The sequence below is a fragment of the Sander lucioperca genome, chromosome 22 (genome assembly GCF_008315115.2).
Source record: "Sander lucioperca isolate FBNREF2018 chromosome 22, SLUC_FBN_1.2, whole genome shotgun sequence".
Classification (NCBI taxonomy): domain Eukaryota; kingdom Metazoa; phylum Chordata; class Actinopteri; order Perciformes; family Percidae; genus Sander; species Sander lucioperca.
This window is the reverse complement of record NC_050194.1, coordinates 27,881,142-27,908,519: the sequence shown is the minus strand read 5'-3', so window position 1 is coordinate 27,908,519 and position 27,378 is coordinate 27,881,142. Positions and strand designations below refer to the sequence as shown.

General features: G+C 39.6%; 1 protein-coding gene across 3 annotated transcripts; it reads left to right on the top strand.

The window, feature by feature from the left end:
* The first annotated feature begins 309 nt into the window (after positions 1-309).
* bms1 (BMS1 ribosome biogenesis factor) lies at positions 310-27,378 on the top strand. 3 transcript variants are annotated; one of them, XM_031323860.2, is made up of 23 exons: positions 310-489; positions 2,026-2,206; positions 3,163-3,353; positions 3,633-3,712; positions 4,034-4,222; positions 4,365-4,507; positions 6,004-6,125; positions 6,688-6,881; positions 7,516-7,658; positions 8,500-9,071; positions 10,727-10,828; positions 11,379-11,530; positions 11,672-11,753; positions 12,033-12,112; positions 14,530-14,724; positions 15,153-15,341; positions 16,554-16,734; positions 19,013-19,071; positions 19,197-19,319; positions 20,602-20,749; positions 22,720-22,895; positions 26,630-26,791; positions 27,073-27,378. In XM_031323860.2, exons 2-23 carry the CDS (start codon positions 2,034-2,036, stop codon positions 27,298-27,300), a joined length of 3,684 nt encoding a protein of 1,227 aa, XP_031179720.1. In that variant the 5' UTR covers positions 310-489; positions 2,026-2,033; the 3' UTR covers positions 27,301-27,378. The 3 variants fall into 3 exon arrangements, with proteins under 3 accessions (XP_031179720.1, XP_031179718.1, XP_031179719.1); XM_031323858.2 differs by having other exon boundaries at positions 14,527-14,724; XM_031323859.2 differs by having other exon boundaries at positions 359-489; positions 2,033-2,206; positions 14,527-14,724.

The window sequence follows — 27,378 nt, the reverse complement described above, 5'->3', positions numbered from 1 at the left end:
AGTGATTAATGGTCTCATCATTTCAGCTGGTGGAAAATCTTAATTTGTAAAGTTACTTGTAGCTAAAGTCAGATGAATGTAGTGGAGTAAAAAGTCCAATATTTCTCTCTGAAATGTAGTGGAGTAGAAGTAGACAGTGGCATGAAAAGAAAAGACTTCTCTTCGTCTCTTCACTTTCTTTCACTTTCATTCAATAAAAACCATAACATTGTTGTCCTCTGCTGGTCTTCTTGTAAAATAGTTTTCTCTCCGTCCAATGCAAACATTATGGAGACAAAATGACTTCTCAAGCAAGCCTGCAGAGGGCGCCATTGCACAGGCTTTGTCGCGTGTTCCACACTGTGCGGAACCTTATAGGATTTTGTTTCCACTCGTTTTACTGCAAAGTGACTCCTCCGTACACTTCCGGGTCGGAGTTCAAAATACACATGTGAGAACTGAAGAAAATCGACTTCGAGTGGAACCAGACTACAACAGGTTTATCTTCAGGTATTGTGACTAATAATTCAATTGTTTACCCCCTAAACATTTAACAGATGCGTGTAGCTAGCTTATGTTTGTACAGGCAGATAAACTGACCCGTTAACATTATACACAGTCTGTAACGCTAGCTCGCATCCCTGATGGGTTTCTCACTCGTCACGTTCATTTTCCGAAGTCTATGGTTAATATCATAGATTAATATACACACTGAAACAAAGACAAACTAATGTGTAATAATAACAAGCTAGCTGAACTACATAGTGCTGAAACATGGCGGTTTAATTATTTTGTTAAGCTTAGTATAGTGAAGAGAGACACAAAACAACTGTTGGTATGTAACCTTTTTTAATCATAAATGTGGAAGAAGAAGAGTCTCCTACCCTGATGAAACTGTCAACAATGAACTTAAAGCAGCTTCACAAACCTGAGGTACTCTATTGAGATTTCAACCTTTTTGAGGAGTTAATACACAGCATATCCCTATCACATTTATAGGTGCTGCATTTCCCAAATTTTGCAAATCCATCTTCAAATAAATAGGGGTTCTCCAAACACCTCCATCATTTCAGTGAGCTCTCTTCACTGCAGAGGACAACCAGCCGTCTGGGACCCCTAGGTGGTCCTCAGTTACTGCAGGGGGGCCTCCAAATTACTAAAATGTCTTAACATGAGTCCAACATACAGTGCTCAGCATAAGTGACTACACCCATGCTCAAGTTGACTAAAAAGAGGAATACAAAATCATCTTTTGGAAATTGATCTTAATGTCTTAATTAAAAAATGAGGAAAAATCCAATCTTTAAGGACACCAATTTTTTTTTGTGAATGAATAATGTATCGTAAATAAATAAATGTTCTTCCTTAAAATACAGGGGCATAAGTAAGTACACCCCTATGTTAAATTCCCATAGAGGCAGGCAGATTTTTATTTTTAAAGGCCAGTTATTTCATGGATCCAGGATACTATGCATCCTGATAAAGTTCCCTTGGCCTTTGGAATTAAAATAGCCCCACATCATCACATACCCTTCACCATACCTACAGATTGGCATGGTTGTATTTCAGTTAGCCTAATAGCTGGTTTGATTTTCATTGAGAGATGATTTTATGGAAAGGACCCCATGCCAATCTCTAGGTATGGTGAAGGGTATGTGATGATGTGGGGCTATTTAAATTATGAATTATTATGACTGATAGTTAAGATTAGAGAATGTTAAGTAGATCACAGACTGGTTTTTGTCAAAGTTTAGTCAGGATACTGTTTTGAAACAATTTTTTTCCCAAATGCTATAATATTAAATAAAACACCCAAAATGTAATGGAAGTAATCATTAATTTTACCTGCGAAGAATCTTGCATGGCTTCCATACAACGTATATACATGTATCCATGTTATTTTTTGGGCCATTTGGTTGAAATTGTCAAATTTGACCCCACAACAACACAAGGGTTAAGGGGTCCTTGGCTTAAAAACACGTCGAAGACCCCTGCTCTACAGAATAAAAATGAAGATATACTTAAATGAAATTGTTTTTGCTTTAGTGGACAGGATGGACGGGAAAGTTAAGGAACAGAAGCGACATCAGCAGAAGCACAGCGGACCCAAGGCAGAGAGGAAGAAGCTCAAGAAGCAGGAAGGCTCCACAGAAGAGGATGGACGGAAACGCAATCCCAAGGCCTTCTCAGTTCAGTCGGCTGTACGCATGGCCAAGACTTTCCACAGGTCGGTCCCGATGGCTCTTGTGTCAGCTGCACTGCTACACCGCTGTCAGACAAATGGAGTCTTTAATCCCCTGTAGCATCCAAGATGTAATGTCAATCCTATAGTCCTCTATGCTCACTTCCAATAACTGATTTGACAGGATTCCATTAATAAATTCATCTTAAGAAGGAATAACCATTAATTAAGTAAATTCCAGTGTAGTCGACTTGTAAAAATGTGAGAAATGAAACAAACTACTCTTCGTGTAGGGCTGTGCAATTAATTGAATTTTGATCGCAATTTTGATTTTGGCTCCTGACCATCACAAAAACTATGTCATCGAGAAGAAAATTATTTTGCACATTACGTTTTGCGAGTAAACTCTTATTTTCTTCCGACGGGAAAAGTACTACGGGTAATTTCGCAGTTCAAGGTGTTTTCACTTTTTAACTGTTTCACTCTTTTTTTAAGTTTAATAAATGCAACATCTTTCCAAAAGTCATTGAGTAATCGTGTTAAATAATTTAAATATTGAACAAAATAATTGTGATTATGATTTTTTTTTTTTTTTTTTTTCATAATCAGTCAGCCCTACCTTTTTTTATTATACAATGTTTTTATCAATCTTTAATTCCCAAACCACAACAACATTTCTCTCTCGACCTCTGCCGTACTACAACAATCAAAACACAAAAAGCACATTATATGACAGTAGCAGCACCCCTATGTCTTCTTCTTTCACAACCCGGTCAAATGGCCTCCAGATTTTCTCATACACCCCTAATTTGCCTCTCAGTGTATATGTCAGTCTCTCCATGGACATATATTTCGCCATATTCTTGATCCAAGCACCAGTTGTAGGTGCCTCTGAGAGCTGTAGTCCTTTTTGCCTGTAGTATAGCGAAATCAATGCATTTACAATATATTTTTGGGGTTTCAGATTCAGAGCAGCCCTATCTTTGTGTATGTTCTTTTAGGTCCCAGGACATAAAGACAAAAAAACATCACATCCCCCATGTGGACCGGACTCCCCTGGAACCCCCTCCAATTGTGATTGTAGTAGTTGGGCCCCCCAAGGTGGGAAAAAGCACCCTGATCCGCTGCCTGATCAAAAACTTCACCCGTCAGAAGCTCGGGGACATATGTGGACCTGTAACCATCGTCTCTGGTAAGTTTGGCCACTGATTTCTTCTGAAGTACACGGGTCAGATATGGGCCACTTCCACCAAGCTCCGCTGTCAAGATATTTTAGCACAAAGTGTCCCCTATAGATTTCACAGTTGTCAACAGTTCATTAGCTTTAAATTCATGAATTCAGAAGCATCGTATTTTTATTTATTACTTGGCCTGATGTTTTATGGCCACCAGTGCTCCGTGAGGCATTAAATCATGTTTTTCATCATTTTCTGTGTCTGGTAAGTGACTTCTCGTTGTATACTTCCTGTAGGAAAGAAGCGTCGCCTCACTTTCATGGAGTGTAACAATGACATTAACACAATGATCGACCTCGCAAAAGTAGCCGACCTGGTGAGTTTTTCAATTTACATTAAAATAGTACATTTAATAAATGTATGAAACAGTTGATATCAATGAGATGCGAAGCATTCTTACATAATTAAACATGTTTTACAATTTGTGTACTTGTGATTTAGTCATCTGTACAAATTTTCTTTTTTAGTATTCAAAAGAATGACTGAAAAGTCACTTAGTCGACAGACTAATGTACCAGCGTGGCACGTTGTTATAAATCAACTTAATAACTCGATTTGAATAGACTCTAGAGGGCTGAATGAAGTATTAGTAACCATTAATTAAGTTGAATTATAAGCATTGTTTTTTTCCTTCCAGGTTTTGATGCTGATTGATGCCAGCTTTGGCTTTGAGATGGAGACTTTTGAGTTCCTCAACATCTGTCAGGTGCATGGCTTCCCTCGCATCATGGGTGTGCTGACTCACCTGGATTCATTCAAGAACAACAAGACCCTAAGGAAGACCAAGAAAAACCTCAAACACCGCTTCTGGACCGAGGTCTATCAGGTAAACACCACATCATCACATCTTGACCGCTGAGCACGTCCCCTTGGCTCTGTACAGAGTCGTGTACATTGAAACCCTAGCTGGTTTGTACTGTGACAGCATGACGTGCGCAATTTAAAGATGTTGTGTTTGAACCTGCCAGGGGGCCAAGCTGTTCTACCTGTCGGGTATGGTGTACGGTGAATATCAGATTCAAGAAGTGAAGAACCTCGGCCGCTTCATCTCAGTCATGAAGTTTCGTCCTCTGGTGTGGCAGACCTCCCACCCTTATGTGCTGGTGGACCGGTGAGTGAACCCGACGGCATACTGCTGACTCGCATCATCCAAATGATCCTCTACAGTAGGCATGGGCCGCTATGAGATTCTTTTTTCTTTTCTTTATTAAGTTTTGCCATAGGTGTTATACAAATAATTACAAAAACCTTACATCATATTACATGTCATTTAGCTGACACATTTATCGAAAGCGACTTACAATTGCTATATATATATATATATATATCAGAGGTTGCACACCTCTGGACTATGGCTTAAGTGTCTTGCTCAGGGACACATTGATTGATGTATGACAGTGGGAAACGAACCTGGATCTCCCACACCAAAGGCATGTGTCATAGCCACTGCGCCATCACCACCCCTTACTTACATAACCCAAATGAGTGTAAGAGACATATAACATACAGTATACAAAGACTATTTGACATACATAAACAGAGCTTGTGAACACAAAGAACATAAAACATATATAAAGACAGTATGTGACTAAACGCTACAGGGGACAGTTTACAATGGGGGTGGGGGAGGTGCGTGTGCGTGCATGAATAGGTGCGTCCGTGTGTGTAAGTGTGCGTGTGATGAGTGTTTTTGTGATTATAGTATGAAATGTTGTGAGTCGTGGTACTGTGTTATAGATACGAGAGCGAGTGGGTATGAAGCTTTGAGTATGTTGGATTAGGTATAAGATTCTGACAGTATGATAACCTTCAGCAAAGAAAATCACGGTTTTGCTGTATTGCAGTTACAGCTTTAAAATGTATTATTTTGAAATGTCTGGGTAAAAAAATAACTACTTTCATTGAACACAATGTATTTTATTTTGATACACACTGCACACTGGCAGGGAGAGGGATTTCTAAACTGCACTTTCTGTCCGCGAAGACTCAAAGAAACAGCTCATACCGCAGGAACAGTATCACGGAAAATGTTATTGGTTTTGAAACCGTGACTTTTTTAAACCACGGTATACCTTCAAACCGGTAACCGGCCCATGCCTGCTCTGCAGTAGTTTGCCCCATTTGTTTGCAGCCGATTTACAGTATTTGCTCTGTGAACTGTAGGTGGGATGATTTTTCATTTATACAGGTAATCTTATTGAGACACAGGGTTTGACACAATACACAGCATCAGTTACAGACAGACATACAGATTACAATAGTATACACAATATTTACTACATAGTACAATATGTAAACCAAAGTGCCAAGTAGACTTAAAACACTTAAGTAATTAAAATAAGAACAAGATTCCAAAGATGTTTTTTTCCTCAAAATGAGTTTGAAATCCCCTAGTGGTGGTGGTGGTGATGATGTCAAGATGTAAAGTGAAAGAGAACAGTGATCAACTAACTCCTGATGTAGTTGCAGCATGTTTTTTTTTTACATATTTTCACATTTTTGTCTATACTAAGCCACGATTTCAGCAGTTCATGTACAGCTTTCATGCTTTTACTTTGTACTCACTCGATCATTGTTTTCTCAATTCTTCTTTCTGCATTCAAACAGCATGGAGGACTTAACTGACCCTGAGCGAGTGAGGACAGACCCCAAGTGTGACCGGACAGTGTCACTCTACGGCTACCTGCGAGGGACACATTTGAAAAACAAAGGCCAGGTCCATATTCCAGGTACATTAGCATACTGCTATTACCTACAAAGACCTTTTGTACTGCACGTCATGCTGTCTGAAGCAGAAATGCTCCCAAATAGCACTAAAGAAATTGCCCTGGAAACGGTAAAAATAACATATTGTGTGCGGTTGCTCTCTAGAGTTGTTCCGATACCAGTATCGACCTCCGATACTACCTTACATTTTGGTATCGGCGAGTATGCCAGTCTATGCACCTATCTGATACCATGTAATGTAGCCCGACATAAGTAGTTTATTTATTCAGTTATTTTTCTGTTATGAAAATCGTATGGCATTCATTCTCTGTATGTATGTGTTCATGTTTTACAAAGGGTTATCCTGAGCCAGCTCCTACATCAATGATAGCAATCACATTCATACAGGGATAGTAGGATACAGCTGTTAAAAAATATATAATTATTTATATATATATATATATATATTTTAAATGCACAGGTAACCGATCAGTACTCGGTATCAGCCAATATGCAAGTTTAAGTATCGGAATCTGTATCGGAAAGGAAAAAATAGTATTGAAACATCTCTGTTGGTCTCTGCAGGTGTGGGAGACTTTCAGGTGGCGGACGTGAACTTCCTGCCAGACCCGTGCGCCCTGCCAGAGGCTCAGAAGAAGCGAGCGCTGAATGAGAAGGAACGTCTGCTCTATGCACCCATGGCTGGCGTCGGGGGGGTCGTGTACGACAAAGATGCGGTGTATATTGACCTTCCGGCCAGCCACGTCAATCAACAGCAGGTGTGTGTGCTTGGCATGGGAGTGTGTGTTCTGCATCTGAATGATCTGAGTTTTTAAAAGCACTTCTGACACCCTTTCAGGTTGGCTTCAAATGTGAGCATTTAAAACATGCAGTATATAAAATATATCATTTTTTTTTTTATCGTCATCGCAATATCAACTAGTACATTACACACATCGCAGAAGGCTGCAACATATCGCGAATGACATTCAGAGATTTTTTTTTGTGTTAGTTGAAAGAAATAGCAGCAGAAAACTGCACTTTAAAATGTAACTGTCATTCTTAATTTAAGTGGTGCCCTTTATATTCAGTACAATGTTAAATTTGTTCAGTAGAAGAATGTTGGAATTGTTTTCCTTTTTATTTGTTTTTAAATTCAACAAGCACTTTGTTGTATTTTAGCAGAATACTGAAAGCAGCAGAAGTCAAGTCAACTTTATTGTCAGTTCTGCAATATGTGCCAGACATACAGAGCAATTGAAAATAAGTTTCTCTCCGACCCACGGTGCAATAAGTACAATTCTGTTTATTTATCGCATTAATATCGTTATCACGATATTCAACAACGTCATTGCACATTTTCCTCGTATGATGCAGCCCTATTTACAAGTGTATTGTATTTCCCCGGTACAGGAGGAGGTGCGGCCCACCACAGAGCTGGTCCAGTCTCTGATTGACACGCATGCCACCCTGGATGCCAAGATGGCTGCTAGTAAGGTGTCTCTGTTCAGCGGTTCGGCCACCCTGGATTCCACAGACGTCGGCGAGCACAGCGGGTGAGACGCATCACCCTAACCCTTTTTTTTTTAAGATAATCTTTTGGGCATTTTAGGCCTTTATTTGTATAGGACAGCTGAAGACATGAAAGGGAAGAGAGAGGGGAATGACATGCAGCAAAGGGCCGCAGGTCAGAGTCGAACCTGAATATGAGAGCTAATCTCAGTTTTATCGTCCAGCTGTACCCGACTCTCTCAGTGATTTATTTAAATATTCATATTATCTTTTTAACCAGTTTTGTTAATTGGGGTTTTATTTACTCAAGCATAATATACTTTATTTATCAAATTGTCAGAAATAACAGGAAAATACATAGATTTCTGTCAAATAAGGTAACGCAGACTCATTACCCATTTACTGTACGCGGACCGATCATGCTTACTGCCGTGTGTAGCTCATTGTTATGTGTTTATGTTTAACACATCCATCAGTATGTCATTGCAAGACTTTTAAAACTCTCAATTATTGCAAATTAACCCTCAAAATTCACTATTGATTCAATATTGTCTTTTTCATTCCATTTTGAGACAATGTAAGTTTAAAAAAATCTTGGATTCCAAAAGTTAATTGTGGATTCAGCATGGTAGAAACTATTAAATTGTTCAATTGTTGTCCATATCGAAAAAAGCTATATACACAACCACAGTTAACAGGTTAAAACGATTGAAGATGATTACGATTTTGTCAATTTTCACATTCAGATGTGATTTGTTGGAACACACCATTGGCAAAAGAATAGTACTTAACATCTGGACTGTTCTGCTACTGCACTCAGTTTATTGCAGCCTTGTTTTTGACAGAAAATATCAACTTTTATTGTTTTGTGTGTGTGTGTGTTAGAGAGGAGGGTCCTCGGGAAGAGTGTGTCTGGGACCCCAACACCCAGAGGAAGAGGAGGAAGGTGGTCTTCACTGAGAAAGAGGAGGAGGATGTCAGCGGCTCCAGTGATGATGATGAGGATGGCGACGTTGACAGTGAAGACGGTGACCAGGAGGAGCAGGAAGAGGACGAAGACGAGGATAACCTGTCCACATTTCTCAAAGACGCAAGAGCCGAATCTGACGAGACAGAAAAGACTGTAACAGACGCTCCGCCAGCGAAGAAGCAGAAAGTAGAGGGGGGGAAGAAAAGGGGCGAAGAGAGCGCTGAGGTGCCGGCGTTTGCTGACAGTGAAGACGATTTGGAGATGAGCGAGGAGGAGAGTGAAGAAGAGGGGGAGAATGTGAGAGCAGGAGACTCTGGACACTGTTCTGAAGAGGACGAGGAAGAGAGTGGTGATGATGATGATGGTGAAGAGGAGGAAGATGATAAAGAAGAGTCTGAAGATGAATCGATGGAGGAGGATGATGCAGCTGGCGCTACAATGAAGAAACAGACAGCGAGTGAGAGTGAGGAGGAGGAGGAGGAGCAGGGTAAATACTGTTTTTAGTTTCATTTACTTTACTCATTTTAGTGAAACCACTCGCACATCCAAAAATTCTTCTGTGCAGGTGCGTTGGAAGATAACATCAACTTGGAAACAAAGGAACACATCCTGCACTCTGCTCTTGCTAAAGCATCACCTTTTATTTACAAAAAAACCTTTTGGTTCCTCTGCACCTTCATCAAGAGTCAAGATCCGGAGGGAGCGAAACGTTGCTGCTATAAGAGCAGAGTGCGGGATGTGTTAGTTTTTACAAGAGGTTGCGCTAATCCTACTTTTCATGATCCAATACCAGTGATCACTTTAAGGACTTCTCGCCCATGTTTGTTTAAATTTAGGTATAAAGTTTATGGAGCGCTACTTATTTTTTATTTATTTTTTATTCTTTTTGGGGATTTTTGGCCATTATTTGATAGAATCGCTGAAGACAGGAAAAGGGGTAGAGAGACATGCAGCAAAGGGCCGCGGGTCAGACTCGAAGCCAGTTCGCTGCGGTAAGGACTGAGCTTCAGTATATGGGGTGCACGCTCAAACAGGTGAGCTACCAGGGCGCCCCTATGGAGCACTACTTGGCAAACTACATCTGCTGGAAGGACAGCTCCAGGACAGCTAATGTTTCTTATGGTGACAATGTTTATTCAGTTCAGCTCTCTTTTTACTAGGGCTGAATCATTTGGAGAGAAAAAATCGAATTGCGATTTTGCTGCCAGATATTGCGGTTACGATTCGATTTGCGATTATTATTTATTTTTTTAAGTTTAGATACAGTTCAATATTCACTGTGTAACAGATAAAACATGTCATGGAACATTATAACATGAGACACCACCATAAACTGCTCTATATTCTTATGCAGTGATGAAAACATAGATATGAATTGTCAGCAGTAAGTGTTTTTCTTTTAATAAGCATGGAACATTGAACAGTCAAACACAGAACATTTATCACAATGGGCTATGATGATAATAATAATAATAATAATAATAAAGCAATTCCAATAAAAAAAATATCTGTACTTTCCTGTAAACTGACAGTTGTGATAGGCCTCAGTTCAATAGCAGCAGCTACATATTGCACCTTCTATGATAATGTTAATAAAGTAATACAAAAATAAATAAAAAAAACATTGAAAATAGGACATTTCTGTAAACAATCTGTGATATTTAACATTATTCCAGCATTTATCTTAAAAAACAGTAAATATAATAAAACTATTCAACTAAATATTGCACAGTCGATTAATAGCGCACTTCGCGATCAGCTACTCGCATTCTTTCAAATTTTGATTTTGAAAATGATTCATCGTACAGCCCTAAATTCCTTGCAACTTGCACCGAGTTGTATAGCAATAAAGTATTGAATCTTGAATCTTGTTACCGTAATTTCTTGGTGTACTTCAGCGTGTGGTTTATTTCGCTCCACGTGTCAGCTCAGACATTACTGAAAGCTGGTCGGAATTCTTTCAAGATTGACGTATAGTCGTGGGACAAGGAATGTAAAGCCTTCAATCAAGTCCGAAGGTAGCTGAACATGTGTTTTGATGTCAGGGGAAACTTAGCCAATGATACTGAAGTAGCATCTTGAGGTTCAGTTGTTGTTCTCGTCATTCTGCGCTTGAGTTCATTCTCCTGTTTCCGTCCACAGGGGGTCTGAGATGGAAGGAGGGTCTGCAGCAGAAAGCATCAGAAGCGTTCCTACGGCAACAAAAAGCTGCCCCCAATCTGAGAAAACTGGTTTATGGTTCAGGTAACCCAAGGCTCTGGTTGCATGTCTACATGAATATATATTTCTATTGAATTCTGTATTTTTAAGAATATGCCATTATATCTGTGATAAGTTGCTATCTTCTATCAGCCCGGACAATTTATCGTCCTAGCTCTTATTAATATTGGCACATACTGTATGTCAGTAGATAAGATATATACTTAGGTCATTGAGAAACAGTAACATCATTTAACCACAGAGAGCACAGACAGGTTTATTTTTACACTGTAAAATGCCCAGATCACTTCATATCTTGGTATCATCCATTTCTACACAGTACACCTGTGATCACTATGTTCCAAATAATTCATATTTTTCAACAATATAGGTATTTACACAGCATCTGTTTGTTGCTAGTATGGCAAGCCGTCTCTCGCTTACAATACCACATTTTGGTAGTTGGTAAATAATGTCAGAAGTGCTGTAAATATATATTTCTAAACCACAGGATAATATACATATATATATATATATATCTCTGATTTTCAGTGTCTCTAGAACATGTCATAATTATCATATTTTTTGTGTTCAGTTGTAGAGGCAGATGATTCTGACGATGAGGAGCAGGAGCTGGGGGGGCTGTTTCGAGTCAGCCGCCCTCAGAACAGCAAAAAGTCCCAAGCGAATGGCGTCGACAGCTCCCGTTTCGACCCTGACGCCTCCCACAACTGGGACTTGGAGGAGGTACAGTGGTTGCTACACCGGTGTTACTGGGACAGTTAGCGTATTGAGTTCCTAACGTGCTGTTGATATGAAAACAAATACAAAACGATGTCGAAATGAAAACCTAAGTACTTAAACGTTGCGGTGTTTTTTTTCTTCCAGATGCTAAACTCCATCAGGGACTGTTTTGTTACAGGGAAATGGGAGGAGGACCAAGATGCTGCCACACTGCTGAAAGAGGATGGTAAGAAAGGAGAAGAGAACCAATCCATTCCGCTAAACACACAGATCTAAAATTGTGGACTTATGGTTAAATAAAAGTATAAACACTTATAATTGAAACAGTGTGGAACCCTCAGTACCAGACGTGTGAGGGGGTTACTTGGCAGGGTTAAGCAATTTGGATTTAGACCTTCAATTAAGAAAGATACCAGTATAACAGAGTCCTTTCATGTGGAACCACGACAGTGTGATAGCATAAAAGACTCCAACATGCAGTGTGTTGTTGTTTTGCTGTGTCTAGAGGAGCTGTATGGTGACTTTGAGGATTTGGAAACCGGAAAAGTCCACAAGGGCCAAACAGGGGAGCAGGATCAGGCGGAGGTACGTCTTATTTATGTGGAGTAGTTAAAAAATCAAGATCATTTTCCACTGACTGACTGATCATTGAAACATAATGCAATATTGCTATGTGGTTATGATATAGTTTGTGTATTAAAACACAACATCCACTCCAATGATGATATCCAGTGTTCCAGTGGTCATGTAAAATAACATCTCTCCCACTTCATATTAATCATGGCACAAAACTCCTCTCTGTCATTTCCTCTCTGCCCATTCAAGAAATAAATTTTAACTTCATTTTGTTTGTATGTGTTAACTGAACCGCAGTTGCCATGGGTGCATGGCTATAGTGAACTTTCTACTAATGTATATAGAATAAGTTTTCCAGTACTGCCATACTACTACAAGACAAAAAGTGTGAACTTGCATGCTGTAAGTAAAGGACGAGCTTCTCAGACTTGTTACAGGAGAATGATCGCTTTACTGTGGTTAACATTACCTTGGGTGGTGTGTATGAAAAGGCTGTGATTTCTAGGTTTCTGCAGATGTGGATTATGGTGCATTCCATTTGTAGTCGGATGTCGGATTTTCCGAGGTAAAAGTGGGAAACACGCCCCCTGACCTCGGATTTCCGAGCTCAGAACTCGGACAATCACCGAGTACCCAGAGCTAAAAATCCAACATGGCTGCTCCATGCATCAACAGTTGTGAAAGCTGTAGTAACATACAGTTATGAGCACTCCTGTCTTATTTGTGTCTCACTAAATCAGTCGTACACACAGTCCTGTCCATCATGGAGGACGTGTTGTCACTAGAGGTGGGAATCACCAGAGGTCTCACGATATAATATCATCCCGATACTTATGTCACGATACGATATTATTGCGTTTTAAAACATTTTGCAATTTTCAGCAATATATTGCAATTTATTACCTATTTCCAACTTCAAATTTTTCCCAATTTCAAATGATGTCCCCAAAAGTAGACTTTGTCAACATGTGTTTTATCTAAAAAGATACATGTCTCTGTTTGTTCATCTCACTTCAATTGTATTGCTGCAAAATGGGATTGTCAAGCAGACAAACTGACCAATATATATAATAAAAAGATCCATACTTGGCGTCTGTATATCGATACAGTATTGAAAAAAATATTGTGATACTGTGCTGTATCGGTTTCCCCCCCACCCCTAGTTATTACGCTGTTTGTATGCCCAAAAAAACAGCGTAATGCGTTGTTGTAAATTGGCATTGCTAACAATGGATAACCTGGATAGAGCTAATAAAAATAATGAAAATGCGACTTGTAAATGGAACGCGTTCTATTCGGTGTGACGTCATTCCCAGCTCCGGCTTCCGAGTCAGAGGTAAATGGAACGCATAATTAGCCTGGAAACCAGGCAGCTCATGTTTGATTTGCTCTGGCAGATATGGCTCCCCCCCCCCCTGCCATTCAAACAGATTTCCAGCCATCCAGATAATGGCTGGACCAATCACAACCTTTTATTTCACATGGGGCGGGTTCTAAGACGATGACTGACAAAAGGAGCGTCATTTTTTTAATGACGTGACTAGCCTTCTCTGTCCAGCGCAAATCCATTGTATTCCCAACTGTCCAAATACCTTATAGACACTGTGTGTTTGGATGGACAAACTAAGGAGCAGTGTGTTCCTAGCTGTTCTCTATACTCTGATTGATCTTATTCGAAACACTAATGCATGTGGTCCCAAATGGAAAACATTTTAACTTTTTATTTTTTGTGACGTGTTGTGCAAGCTTGTACATATGACAAGGTACCTGGTACTCTGACAGTATCTGAGACATACTTTATTTAAATAGTCACAACTGACTGATACAGTTGATTTACATTTTCTGTTAAAATATAGAAATGGTTTGCAGCTTCTGTCAACTCATTAATACCTTTAGTTTCCTCAGTCGCAGTCTTGTATAAAGTACTTGAAAGCAATACTTGAGTAAAAGTACAAGTATCTTACCAGAAAATGACTTGGTAGAAGGTAAAGTCACCTTTTACAATATTACTTGAGTAAAAGTCTTAAAGTATCTGATATGTACTGTACTCAAGTATCAAAAAAAGTCTATTTACTGTATTTGTTAATTATTAGAAGATAATAAAAAACCTTGCTTATGAACTTAAATGTGACTTCCTCATAGTAAAGTAAAATAACCATGGTTTCCACACCTTCTTAAATATCAAAAAATACCAAGTGGCGTGTATGTTTACGTCCTCTGTATACAGCGTAGACATACACGCGGATAGCTCAAAATGCGTACAGATAAGACTCCATTTGGCTTAAGAAAGTGGGCGTGCATGTTTACGCAAAGTCATGATGTCATGTTGGAAAATTCTACTTAAGTACAGTAACAAAGTATTTGTACATACATTACAACACTGCTCAGTTAGATGATGTTTTGTCTTGTACACCTGTCACCAGCAAAATAGTGAGAACGATGAAGATGATGCCGATGATGATGATAATGAAAGTCTGGTGAAGGTGGATGATGACGAGGTCCAGAAGAAGAAGCGTCTGGAGAAGAAACAGCGGCTGAAGGAGCGGTTCAATGCAGAGTACGACGATGAAGACGCCACTTACTTTGACGACCTGAAGGAGGAGATGCAGAAGCAGGCTGAGGTACCTGGTTCTGTAATACACAGCAGCTGCTGGAATTCATTCATTTGATAAAGATTCAGTATACATTTTAGAACGGGCGTTCTCAAACATATCACTCAAAGGTCCGAAATGATTGGCAATAACAAAATAACATTATTCAACTCACTTTGAACTTTTAAGCAACATACATTCAAGTTGAGTTCTCTGTTTTTCTGCTCAACTTTTGGACCGATTTTGGTACTGGTATTTGATACCATTTTTTTGTTTGTTTTTCTCTCCAACGTTTTTATCGATTTTTTTTTTTTACGAAGTCCAGATTTACTTGCAGTTCGGCCCGCATGCGGACCTTGGTCCAGAGTAGATTCAGAAGGATCTATGATGAAACATTGATTAGATTCGTATCTTCCCGGCTTATTTATGAGAGTGTTTTTCCTGCGTTCTGTCCTCAGCTGAACAGGGCAGAGTTTGCGGATGTGGATGATGAGACCAGAGTGCAGTACGAAGGCTTCCGACCAGGAATGTACGTGAGATTGGAAATCTCCTCTCTGCCCTGCGAGTTTGTCACCAACTTCGATCCCCATTATCCCATCATCCTTGGAGGTCTGGGCGCCAGTGAGGGCAACGTAGGATACCTGCAGGTATGTTTTGTTTGCGTATGACTAGTAGTACCTGTGGGTGTCCTGTGAGGTTGCTGATCATTTACATTTTGTCTAGGCTTTTTTTCCTTCATAACTAAGCTATTGGGAAGGATTTAAGTGAACTCTGGTATGTTTGCTCATCAAACTGTACAGAGATGCCAGGAAGGAAAAAGGTTGAATTAGATATATAGATAATTGCATTTTAGACAATAATCCTGTTTATGATATTGTTCATTTCCCCAAGTAATGTAGAAGAGATGCTGGTTTATATGATTATATATGCAAGGGGCTGTAGTTTCTTGTGCTGTGGCAAATGTGCAATGAAATGATCACATGGAAACTAGGGCTGCCACCTCTTAGTCGATTAGTCGACTAATCGGTCGTTTTGGTCTTAGTCGATTAAGATTTCTTTAGTTGATGACGCATTTTTTATTCTTATTCATACTTAATTACTCATTTCCAAGAAACTTATGAGCACATTTCTGGTAAGCACAAGATTTAAAGTGGTGCTTTTGCAGGATTAATTGTGGAGAAACTCAGTTTTACAGATGGTTAATTAACTACATTTATATTGTGCTTTTCTAGTCTTAACCACCTCTCAAAGAGCACAGCTCTGTCGATTACATCAACTAATCGATTAATCGACAAAATTATATAAGTGTTAGTCGACTAAGAATTTCTTTAGTCGAGGACAGCCCTAATGGAAACGGGGTGCAATTGGGGCAAACTGATTATCATACTGTCACTTTTTATTGAGCACCTATCAGCAATGTTTATCACAGGTGTTACTGGGATTTAAAGTCAAATCAGGATCGTTAAGGAAAAACTCAGGAGCAGCACAACTCATTTCACATACGTGAAGAAGATTCAGGAGATTTTGATGACTTGCACAGAAGCATTTAATGAACACACAATCGAGGAGACAGTTAGGCAGGCAGTACAGTTTAACCCCGATGTGTTATCGTGCAGTGCCATCCCAACTCTCTTCCAGGTGTTACGTTTAGCTGACCCTTTAGGTAAACAAAGATATTGCAGGCACCTAAACACAGATGTTAAAACCTAGTTCAGCCTCTCTCTCTCTCTCTCTCTCTCTCTCTCTCTCTCTTTCTTCATACAGTTCATATAATAGCCCTCATTTTTCCTCCTTCTTGCTAACATTTTAAAATGGTGAACACATATCTAAGTGTGTGTGTGTGTGTGTGTGTGTGTCAGATGCGACTGAAGAAACACCGCTGGTATCACCGCATCCTAAAGACACGGGACCCCCTCATCTTGTCGTTAGGCTGGAGGCGCTTCCAGACCATCCCCCTCTACCATATTGAGGATCACAACGGACGCCACCGTCTGCTCAAATACACACCGCAGCACATGCACTGTGGAGCTTCCATCTGGGGTAAGGCACAGTTAAAACACACTACACTGTTGCTTTCCATTTCTTGTCATGGACCTTAACTAGATATTGTGTTATATATATATATATACTAGAGCAGCAAAAGCCAATGTGTGCTTCTTTTACCGATATATATTTAACGATATTCTTTTGCATTTCTAATGCAAACAACGTCAAACTTGGAACCGCACTTACTCGTGCCCGTAGTGACGACGGTTCGAGAGATATGCGCGTAACACACAGACAGACAGACATTCCTGCAATTTATAGATAGATAGATATGTGCTTGTGATATATGTGCTTTAGACAAACATGCTATTAATGCCTGAAAACCTCCCCTCTTTATTATGTTACTTTGTCAGTGATCTGGCTCAGCGGATGAACATTGCTGGGATAAAGCTTGACATCTATTTTGCAAAGGCACCATCTCTGCATCTGGGTCTTAGCGCCACCCAGGACAGTTGTGATTGGTTTAAAGAAATACAAACAAGCCTGAGCCCCTTTTCCCCGCTACCCCAGAATAGATAAGCCGTTTAGCAAGGCAGACCATGCTCCAGCGCTGACTCAGCATGTCGCATTGCGAGACTACCTTGTCTCCAGTATTCAGCCTCACACCTGATCAGTCTATGATGGTGCTGTGGTTTACTGCTGTGGTTATCTTTGTGTAAAAACGGCTCTTAGTCCATGCTTTGATGCTCTCCTTTCGCAGTAGTTCTACAAAGATATTGTAGAACTACTAAAGATATAAGAGAAAAGAGATGCCACTCTTCCATCTGACATCACGCGCCTGATGCCAGGTTTTATCCTGGAAATGTACTTCCAATGATCCAGACTAGTTCTGGCAAGACTAGATTAACTGAAATGTTCAGTATACAATATAATAATATGACCATTTGAAGGCCCCAGCCAGGCAAACGGCGTCTTGCTTTACTCTTCACCCTTTCTCTAACTGGTAATGTTGGTATTCAATGGTAAAAGAAGTACTCCAAATGTATTTTTCTGAAGTAAAACCATTGATACCTCACTAGTCTATATCCACGACGTTCCACTTCCGGGCTTACTCCGGAACCACAGGAAATTCCGCCGGATGCATGTCACTGCCGATGTCCGTCCCCTTCCTCTTTCTTTGTGTTGGCGTTCTAACCTCTGGTGGATTTGTGAGGACTATGGTTAACTGCTCCTCAGATCTCTGCAGGGTAAATCCAGACAGCTAGCTAGACTATCTGTCCAATCCAATTCTGTTGCACGACTAAAACAACTTTTGAACGTACACATGTTCCACCAAAACAAGTTCCTTCCTGAGGCTATTTTGCAGACGCACCGAGCGGAGCTTAGCATCGCCCACGACAATTGGTTTAAAGAAATGCCAATAAACCAGAGCATGTTTTTCTCTCGTTCCAGAATGCTGTGTGGACTAGTCAGACCCTCCTCTGCAGCGCTGTGGAGGAAGGTCTGACAAAGTGAGACTAGTACCACACAGACAGTCCTGCATTGAAATGTTTACTTAAAATAAAGAGTCAAAGAGAGGCATTATCACACACAATGTAACGAGACAACATTTACTTCACGTCTGTTCAGGGTGGAGCTTTCAACTCAACATAATGCATCTAATGCATCATATTTCTATTGTGATATTGTGTAAATAAATTCTGAATTTGCAATGTAACCATTAACATTTCTCATGAGTCATCATGTAAATGTAGTAGTACAGTGTTTTCCTCTGAAGTAGAAGTACACAGTAAGTCAGTAGTATACAGTATACAGAGTTGCTTTGGGGGCCTTCTGTAGCAGCAATACAGGAGGCCAAGCAATCAGCCTGTTCCAAACAGGCACGTTCTGAACAGGCAGCACTAGTATACACAAATACTGATCTATCTGTGAAAAAATAATATTGGCTGATATTTCGGCCATGCTGATACATTGATATCAGTCCGGCTCTAATGAGTTACATGCACTATAATAAAGACACAACAATGTGGTAGTATTTCTCAAATTTGACTGCCGTAATACCTAATTAAACTATGGGCACAATCATGTAACATAATCGTGTACATTTAGCCAATGTTACAGACGTTCATGGACTAAATGATAGAGACAGAGGGTCAAATTGTCTGTGATTAATTAGCATTGGCACTGTAAAGTCAGTAGATGTAATTTCTCCCTCTATAATGAGACTTTTATTCCTCAACTGTTATAAGAATTGTTTTGCAGTCATGTCTAATAATGATCAGCTCTTTCTGATAATGACTAGTATTATCTCTCCCCCTTTGTCTCACTGAAGGTCCTGTCACGCCACAGGGCACCGGCTTCCTGGCTGTGCAGTCAGTAGCAGGAACTAAAGTAAGTCCGTTATTCACTCTAGTTCCAGCAGTGTAGATGACTGTGAACAGTTGTTTCAAATGAATAACATGCCAGTAAAAGTGAGAACATTACCATTTGCCCAAATTCCTGTTTTCTTTCTGCAGGCTAATTTCCGTATTGCAGCCACAGGAGTCATCCTGGACCTGGATAAGTCTGTGACTATAGTAAAGAAGCTCAAACTCATCGGCTACCCCTACAAGATCTTTAAGAACACCTCCTTCATTAAGGTAGGGAAACGTTTATTTACTTTTATCTACATCTCATTTAAAGTCCACGGTCCACTTGTATTTTGTGATTCTACTAGAACATGTTTACATGCTTTAATGTTCAAAAAACACTTTATTTTTCTCATACTACCCATGGCTGCTGCACCTGTATTCACCCTCTGTCTGAGATGCTCTGTAGGAGCGCCTGTCTCTTTAAGCCCCTCCCCCCCTATCGAAAAAGCCCAGTCTGCTCTGATTGGCCAACTTGTTTTCTTGGGATCTCCGCTGCGCTCCACTTTTGTTTTACTAGTAGCAGCTGGAGCTACTGCAACGGAGTATATAGCAGGACTTTGTACCGTGAAAAATCACCATTAAAGGCTTCTAACCCAAATACTACACAACCGGACAAGTCCCAGCAGTAATGTGACCCGAAATTGGGGCGAAATTACCAACATTGGCCGCCAAGATTACAGCTATCTGGCGTTAGCATGCAGCTACTTAATAGTTAGCAGTATGCTAACGTTAGATTGTAATGGAACGAAGCAGCACTTTCTACCGTCAAAAATCGCAGATAAAGGCTTCTGAACCAAACACTACCCAATCAGACATGTTTCAGCAGGAATGCGACCTGAAAATGGGGAGAATTTAACAACATTAGCAGCCAAGATGACATCTTTTACTGCCATTAGCATGTAGCTACATGCAACAATGTTAACACCGCAGTAGCTTAAAAAAAGAAACTCCAGTAGTTCCTGCCTGGAGCAGATGACCAATCATAGAAGGCCTGAGAAGAAGAAGGTGTTGCGTAACAAAGCCGAGAGTATAAAAAACTGTTGAAACTGGAGCATTCAGAAAAGTTGGAAATTTTAGCTCACGGGGATTTCTCTAAAATACGTTTACCTCATTATTTGTGTTTCAACATGAAAATCCAACATTAAAAAAATACATTAAGAACATTAAAAAAATACATTAAGTAAATACAGAAAATCGTAATATGTCACCTTTAAAGGCTGATCTGCAGCATCATAATCGTCAGATTTTCTTCTGTTGTCTCCCAAGAGTCAATTGTCTTGGATTAAAACAACTACATTAAAGACAGACATGTCACAATAAAACATATATTTGTTAAATAAAACACGCATGCAAACTCTGGCCTGAACTAAAATATGCAAACACATTTGTGTGTAGTTGTGATGGGACATCATTTGATGCTAGTGCTTGTTTCTCCGTTGAAAAGGCCGGACAATGTGAAGAAGCACTGATTTGGAGTGTTCTGATGTGAATTCTCCGTCTGTGTTCACAGGGCATGTTCAACACAGTGCTGGAGGTTGCTAAATTTGAAGGGGCGTCTGTACGAACAGTATCAGGGGTCAGAGGTCAGATCAAGAAGGCGCTGTCTACACCGCCAGGAGCTTACAGAGCCACGTTTGAGGACCGTCTGCTTATGAGTGGTGAGTGTCTGCTTTACTCATCATCTTCACCATAATTGCCATTATTCCATAGTGCTAATGCAAAAGTATTACAACACATTAGACTTCACTTAGGGCCCGACTGGAAAATGAGAATTGCATTAAGGGCCAGACATGTAGAGTTTATTGACATGCTTTTATTTAAGAGAAAAAGTCAAATATTTTGACTTTATTATTGCATGTCTCATCTAGCTTTCTCACTTACAGTTTGGACCTCATAAAGCCCCCAAAAAGTCGGCAAAAACGTTCCTTAGCCATCATAGGATAAAGCCACAAAAACGGTAAAAAAAAGGTTTAAAAAAGCAACAAAAACAGAGGGAAAAGTGACAAAAAAGTCTAGCGCCAAAAACATTAGAAAGGCGTCAAAAACGTCGAAAAATGCACCAAAAACTACGAACAAAGTGAAAAAAACTTTGATAAAGACTAGGTGGGCCAAAATGTATTGTGAACTTAAGTTGATATGGGGGCTGGATCAAAATCTGCAAGGGGCCATCTTTGGCCCGCGGGCCTTGAGTTTGACACATGCATTAGACAAATATATAATAGATAACTGATTTTTAATGAATATGCACGGAATAAATTTAGGAAAGTGCAACAGAGGATGTTCTTTCTTAGAAAGCTGAATCAATTTAGAATAGACAGTCACATTCTTCAAATGTTTTCTAAATCTGTTCTGCAGAATGTTCTCTCCTTTGGCTTTACCTGCGTGTTCATCAAGATCTTAAGAAACTACAGTGTATGATCAAGACAGCCAGCAGGACCATTGGGGTTGACCAGGTGTCTGCAGCTCAGCTGTACAATGAGCTTATTCTAAAAAAGACCGGTCAGATCCTCAATGGTCCTGCTCATCCTCTCCGTCAGAAATTCACAAGCAGTACAGTAGAAGGTCAAATGATAGATTTCAGAAGCCAGAAAAAACAACGCGGCAAAGCAAATCATTTGTGCCTACTACAGCAGTTAGACTGTAGGGGTGTGAATCTTCACTGGTCTCACCATTAAATTACGATCATCCTGCCAACGATTCGATATCACGATGCATCACAACGCGTCACAACCCGTCACCTCCTCAATATCATTACATATTGCTACTAGAGGTGTGAATCTTCACTGATCTCCCGATTCGATTATGATTATCATGTCTTCGATTCGATATCTCGATGCATCACGATGCGTCAAATCCATTTTTCTATTAAAGACATATAGGATATTTAATTCATAGCTTTTCAAGCTTCAAAACAAAACATTCTGCAGTGCTCTAATACTAAATAAATTGGATACATAAAACTACAGCACTGAGCACATGGCACTTCCTGAATGTGCAAAACATAACAGAATATGTAAACAGAAAGGTTGTCAGGCATGCATTAAATTGTAAACAGAAATAATCGATTATGGCCCGGCCGATTATCGATGCAGCATCGTCCCTGTCCACGATTCGATGCATCGATTTATTTGATTAATTTCAACACCTCTAATTGCTACACATGGTTTTCATCAACAAATTCAAGCAGTCATATATATGTGAACTGCCCTTTTATTGTATCTGCTCTTAAAAAAGACACTTCCTGAATGTAGCGGAGTCTGAAGAAAAATCAAGCGGAAAATCAACAAGTAGGCAATAATCAATTATAGTCTGATTAATTCCAACGCCCCTATTAGACTGCACAATGAAAAACTAAAACCATCTTTGGTATTTTAACTGCATCATTGCACAAGTATGCAACTTTCTGGCACTTTAATTTCTTTTTTCACTTCCGCGAATATTGCACTTTTTCAGGTTATTGCTTGTCAGAACTTTCTGTCTTATGTGCGTGTTGTGTGACGGGTGAGACCACATGAATTTCCACTAGCGGGATACAAAAGTTTACTTTGACTTTTTACAATGATATACTGCTGCTGAAGGACTCCTCTGTAGTTGTATCTTTATGTTGATGTGTTTTGTTGTTGTGCAGACGTGGTGTTCCTGCGCTCCTGGTACCCAGTGTCTGTCCCTCAGCTGTACAACCCCGTCACCTCTCTGCTGCTGCCTGCCGGTCAGAAGGACAGCTGGGCGGGCATGAGGACCCTGGGGCAGCTCAAACATGACCTGGGCATCCGCAACAAACCCAACACGGACTCTCTGTACAAGGTAGAGTAGACACCTGATCTGATGAAAGAATGAATTAAGAGCAGTGTGTTGCCCTTAGTGATGCAGCCCCTTCCAAAAGGTCCTACCAACTATAGCTCTGATAAGGAAGCTTTTAATAAGACATGTCTGTGAATTGAATTGAGTCTTTAAAACGGATTGAATGTTTGGATCGGTTTCATAAAGAAAGAATAATCAGCAGCACTCTTCAGTGAGGAGGTCAGTGATGAAAAAAATGAACTTAAAGGGACAGTTCACCCTGAAATCAAAAATATATAGGTGAACATAATTCTCAGTGCCATATTCTGGTTTTATCATTACAAAAATACGCAATTTTGGCTTAGCCCATATATCGTCAGCCCCCTGCTTTTTGTCTTTAGCAAACACAGATTCTTTAAACAAACCAATATTCAGCTTTTCATTATTAAGAAACAACTCACCAAAACCATAATTACAAAACAGTTTGCATATATCGTTAGACCAAGGACCAAGAATGTGTTTATCCCAGAGAAATATTTTCCTTGTCAACCTATTTGCGTCCATATCTAATAGACGATTCCATAACTGGGCCATATATATCTTCCAGCGAGCCTCACATGATTCCCATCCCATGTCTCCCACTATCGCCAATGTTGGGGTATATTTATGCACACCCAGAAAATATTTTATGGCACTATTTTGCACTAATTCACAATTAGATATATTCCTATGTCCTCTAACACCCACAATATAATCAAGTATAGGGCACACACAAGCTTGAAACAGTTTAGAATAAGTTTGAAAACTTATGTCTTTCAGATTCTTGCTTTTACCAATGATTCCTCCCAAAGCTCTATGTGCTGAATCTGCAAGAACCTTAACACCATTTCTGAAATTCCTGTTCATCAATATAGAAACCTAGATATTTGAGTCTACAATGTTCAGCTTGTGTGACCCAATTTTAAACTCATAAGTGCTGCGAGCAGTTAAAGGTTTTCTAAAGTGAACTATTTCTGTTTTCTTTCTATTGATAAACAATCTCCATTTATTACACCAATCATCAATATAGGAGAGCATCCGCTGCAAATTATCTTCAGATGGAGACAGTAGTACTATGTCATCCGCGTACAAAAGAATACTTATCATTTCATTTCCACATCTTATCCCACAATTCAGTGCTTTAATTTCCTTTGCCAAATCATTTATATAAATTGCAAATAATGTAGGCGACAAAGCATCACCCTGTTTTACCCCTGATGATGTTGGAAACCAGTTTGTATGGAGTTCATTCAATCTTACACATACTATGGGCTACTAACAGACTTCAGGGCCATATAAAAATGTCCATTTACCCCATACTCTATAAACTTATATGCTAACATCCCTATTGATCATATCAAAAGCTTTGTGAAAATCAATAAAGCACGAATATGTTGGCTTATTTTCACTTATTCTTTTAGTTATAATTGTAGACAATACAAAAATGTGATCTAGGCATGATCTTGATTTACGGAACCCATTTTGTTCTTCCACAAGGAGCTCTTCTTTCTCTAAAGACAACATGAGCCTCTCATTAAGTATTGTAGAATACAGCTTATAAACTCTGCTCATTAAACTAATCCCTCTATAATTTAAAGGCACCCTTGGATTTTCATTTTGGGATTTTGGTATCGGATTAATAATTGATTTATGCCACATAGATGGTATTTTGCCAGATTCAAAACATCCTTTAAATAATCACACAAAATATCAAATAGTTTGGGTGATTTCAATATTTCATTTGGGATATTTTCAACCCCTGTCGCTTTTCCCAATTTAGCTTTTTTTTTTATAGCCATTTGAACTTCTCCTTTTGTAAAACTATTATTAAGATCCTTATTTATCCAATATTCCCCTTTTAAAATGTGGCCCTCTATTACATTTTTCCTCTGACATAAATCCTCGTAGTACCCTCCATCAAAGTCAAACATCTCACTAAAGAAAAGACCTTTAAAATCTTTCTCCCACCTATTGATTACATCAGACAGCCCAGTCACTAAACTACCATCATTCCCCAGCACTTCCATGGGTATTTTCCAACTACGCCTTGGCCCTAGTTTATTAATTTCTGACCAAAATCTTAGGGTCAGACGTTTGGATTCTCTTCAGGTTTAATACCAATCCTCTTTGATAACGTCTTTTTATAGAATCTGTATCTTTTTATCAAACCTATTCTGACTATTCTTAAAAGTTTCTAATAGTTTCTTCCTTTCTATATTATTGTTTAAGCACTTCAGAAACATATTTTCTGTTTTACACATAGATTGCCACAATTCTTTTAACTCTTTGTTCCAATAAGGTTTCGTATTGAATGGCTTTTTTATAACCTTATAATTGTCTCCATCTTTAATATCAGACTCTGTCTTCTTTAATCAATTTACAAAGGCTGACATACCAGTTATCTAGATTTTCTTGTTCTCTAAAACATAATTGTATATCATTCTTCATTTTCAAAAGGGTTGATTGCTGTAAACTCGAGGATAGAACTAGATGGCACTTGGCATGTGGTGATCAAAGCACCAAAGAAGTGCATTTGAGAAACTCAACAGCAATATCTCTTTATCATTCTTCGAATGAGCACGAATTCAATCATACAAATGTTTTAAACAACCTTAAATCTCAGTTTTTGACACAAAAAATAACGGCTTCAAAAGCCCTTTTAGCCTGCTATACAACTAACGTTACCTACTTTATGACAATAATCTTTCAGTACTTAGTACATAGCCCAACAAAAACACATTGTTAAATGTAATTGGGAAAGACATTGCAAAAGCAGTACACTATTAATATATTATCCTTGGAGTGTAACACTGCTTTTATCAAATTCAAATCTCTGTCATTCCCCTGTGCCGTGACTGTACCGACACAGTGTAATACTCCCACACGGCCGACTTTTTATTACTGTAAACAAACCACACATGCGCACGGCACGCTTTTACCTCTCACGCCATTCCAGCGTCCTGTGAGGTCAGCCTTCTCTGAATCAGCAGCTGCACTAGTTGGAATCCTACCGCAAAATGACGGTGCAGAGAAGTCGAGAGCGCAGAGGTGGAAGACCCAGAAATACTGACCCATCACAGTACACTCAACTTTTTCAGGAGTGGGGCTTGTAGAGACAGGCGCTAAAACGCAGCGAGTGAATACAGGTTTACTCAGACAGACAGTATAAGAAAAATAGTTTGTTTTGAACATTAAAGCATGTAGACATGTTTATCCCTCATGTGTGCCTTGGATTGTTTTTGAAGGAGACATTTCTTTTTTTTTTTCTTTTTTTTTTTTTACAAATTTTGGAATTGAGATCTGTTTTCACTGATGCAATGAGCCCTTCACATGAGAGATAAACACAGTGCACCCGCAATATCCAAAGAGCACCTGTGTTTGAATACATGAAAGACACAGCAGTGCTTCCACTCCTCCGTCTGCATGCAAACATGTTCTAGAAGAAACCCAAAATTGTATGAAAAGTAAAAGTGTGAACTTGCAAATGAGCATTATATGGGACCTTTTAATAATAAATAATCATTAGTTTCAGCCCTAAAATAGATTCCGTTGTGTATTTATGTCTATCAGTAGGTATGTGTATCGGCATTAGTATTGAGTGTCAGCTGGCTTGACAGCAAAACTGCTTACTGAGTTGTCATGCAGTTAAAGTATCTGTGGACCTTAACATAACAGTAAATCCGGACTTGATCAAGTATATCCATCCCTTTCCCTTCCAGCCGGTGGTCCGAGCTCCAAGGCACTTCAACCGCCTCCACATCCCCAAGGAGCTCCAGAAGGCCCTGCCCTTCAAGAGCAAACCCAAACAGCAGCAACCCAAAGGAAAGACGCCCCGAGATCTCCAGAGGCCCAGTGTGATCAGAGAGCCTCATGAGAAGAAGGTGAGGAAACCTGACTCTAAATCTCAGTGCAGCAGCTCCATCCATAGTTAGGAGTGAGCATTTATGACCTCAATCAAAGCACTGATTTATACCGATCTGACAACATGAAAAGTATTGTGTGTACAGATCTTACCATTAAAATATCGTAACTGATAGAAATAATGGCCAAAACTGTGCAAATAAGTTGTGGCTTTCTTTAAGTACAGCTTGACCCGGACTACTTCCTGTAGTATAACATGGCTTTATCTCTAAGCAATTCTTTTCTTGTCCTGTTCCTTAAGGTGGCGGCCCTGCTCCTTGCTCTGAGCACAGTCCACAACCACAAGAGGAAGAAAGCTCACACAGCGCAGCACGCCAAACACAAGGAGTTCCTGCAGCAGAAAGAGAAACTGGAGGAGGCCAAGCTGAAGAGACAGAAGGAGGCACGTAAAAAACTGTACCGCATCCAGGGCCAGGTGGACCAGAAGAAGAGCAGGTCCAGTCTGAAGGGGGCGCCCCAGGACGACTAACTCACTAAATCTGGACTAATTTTTATTGTATTTTTCAAGATGTATTGATATTAAACATGAGTTGTAAAGGAAAAGTGA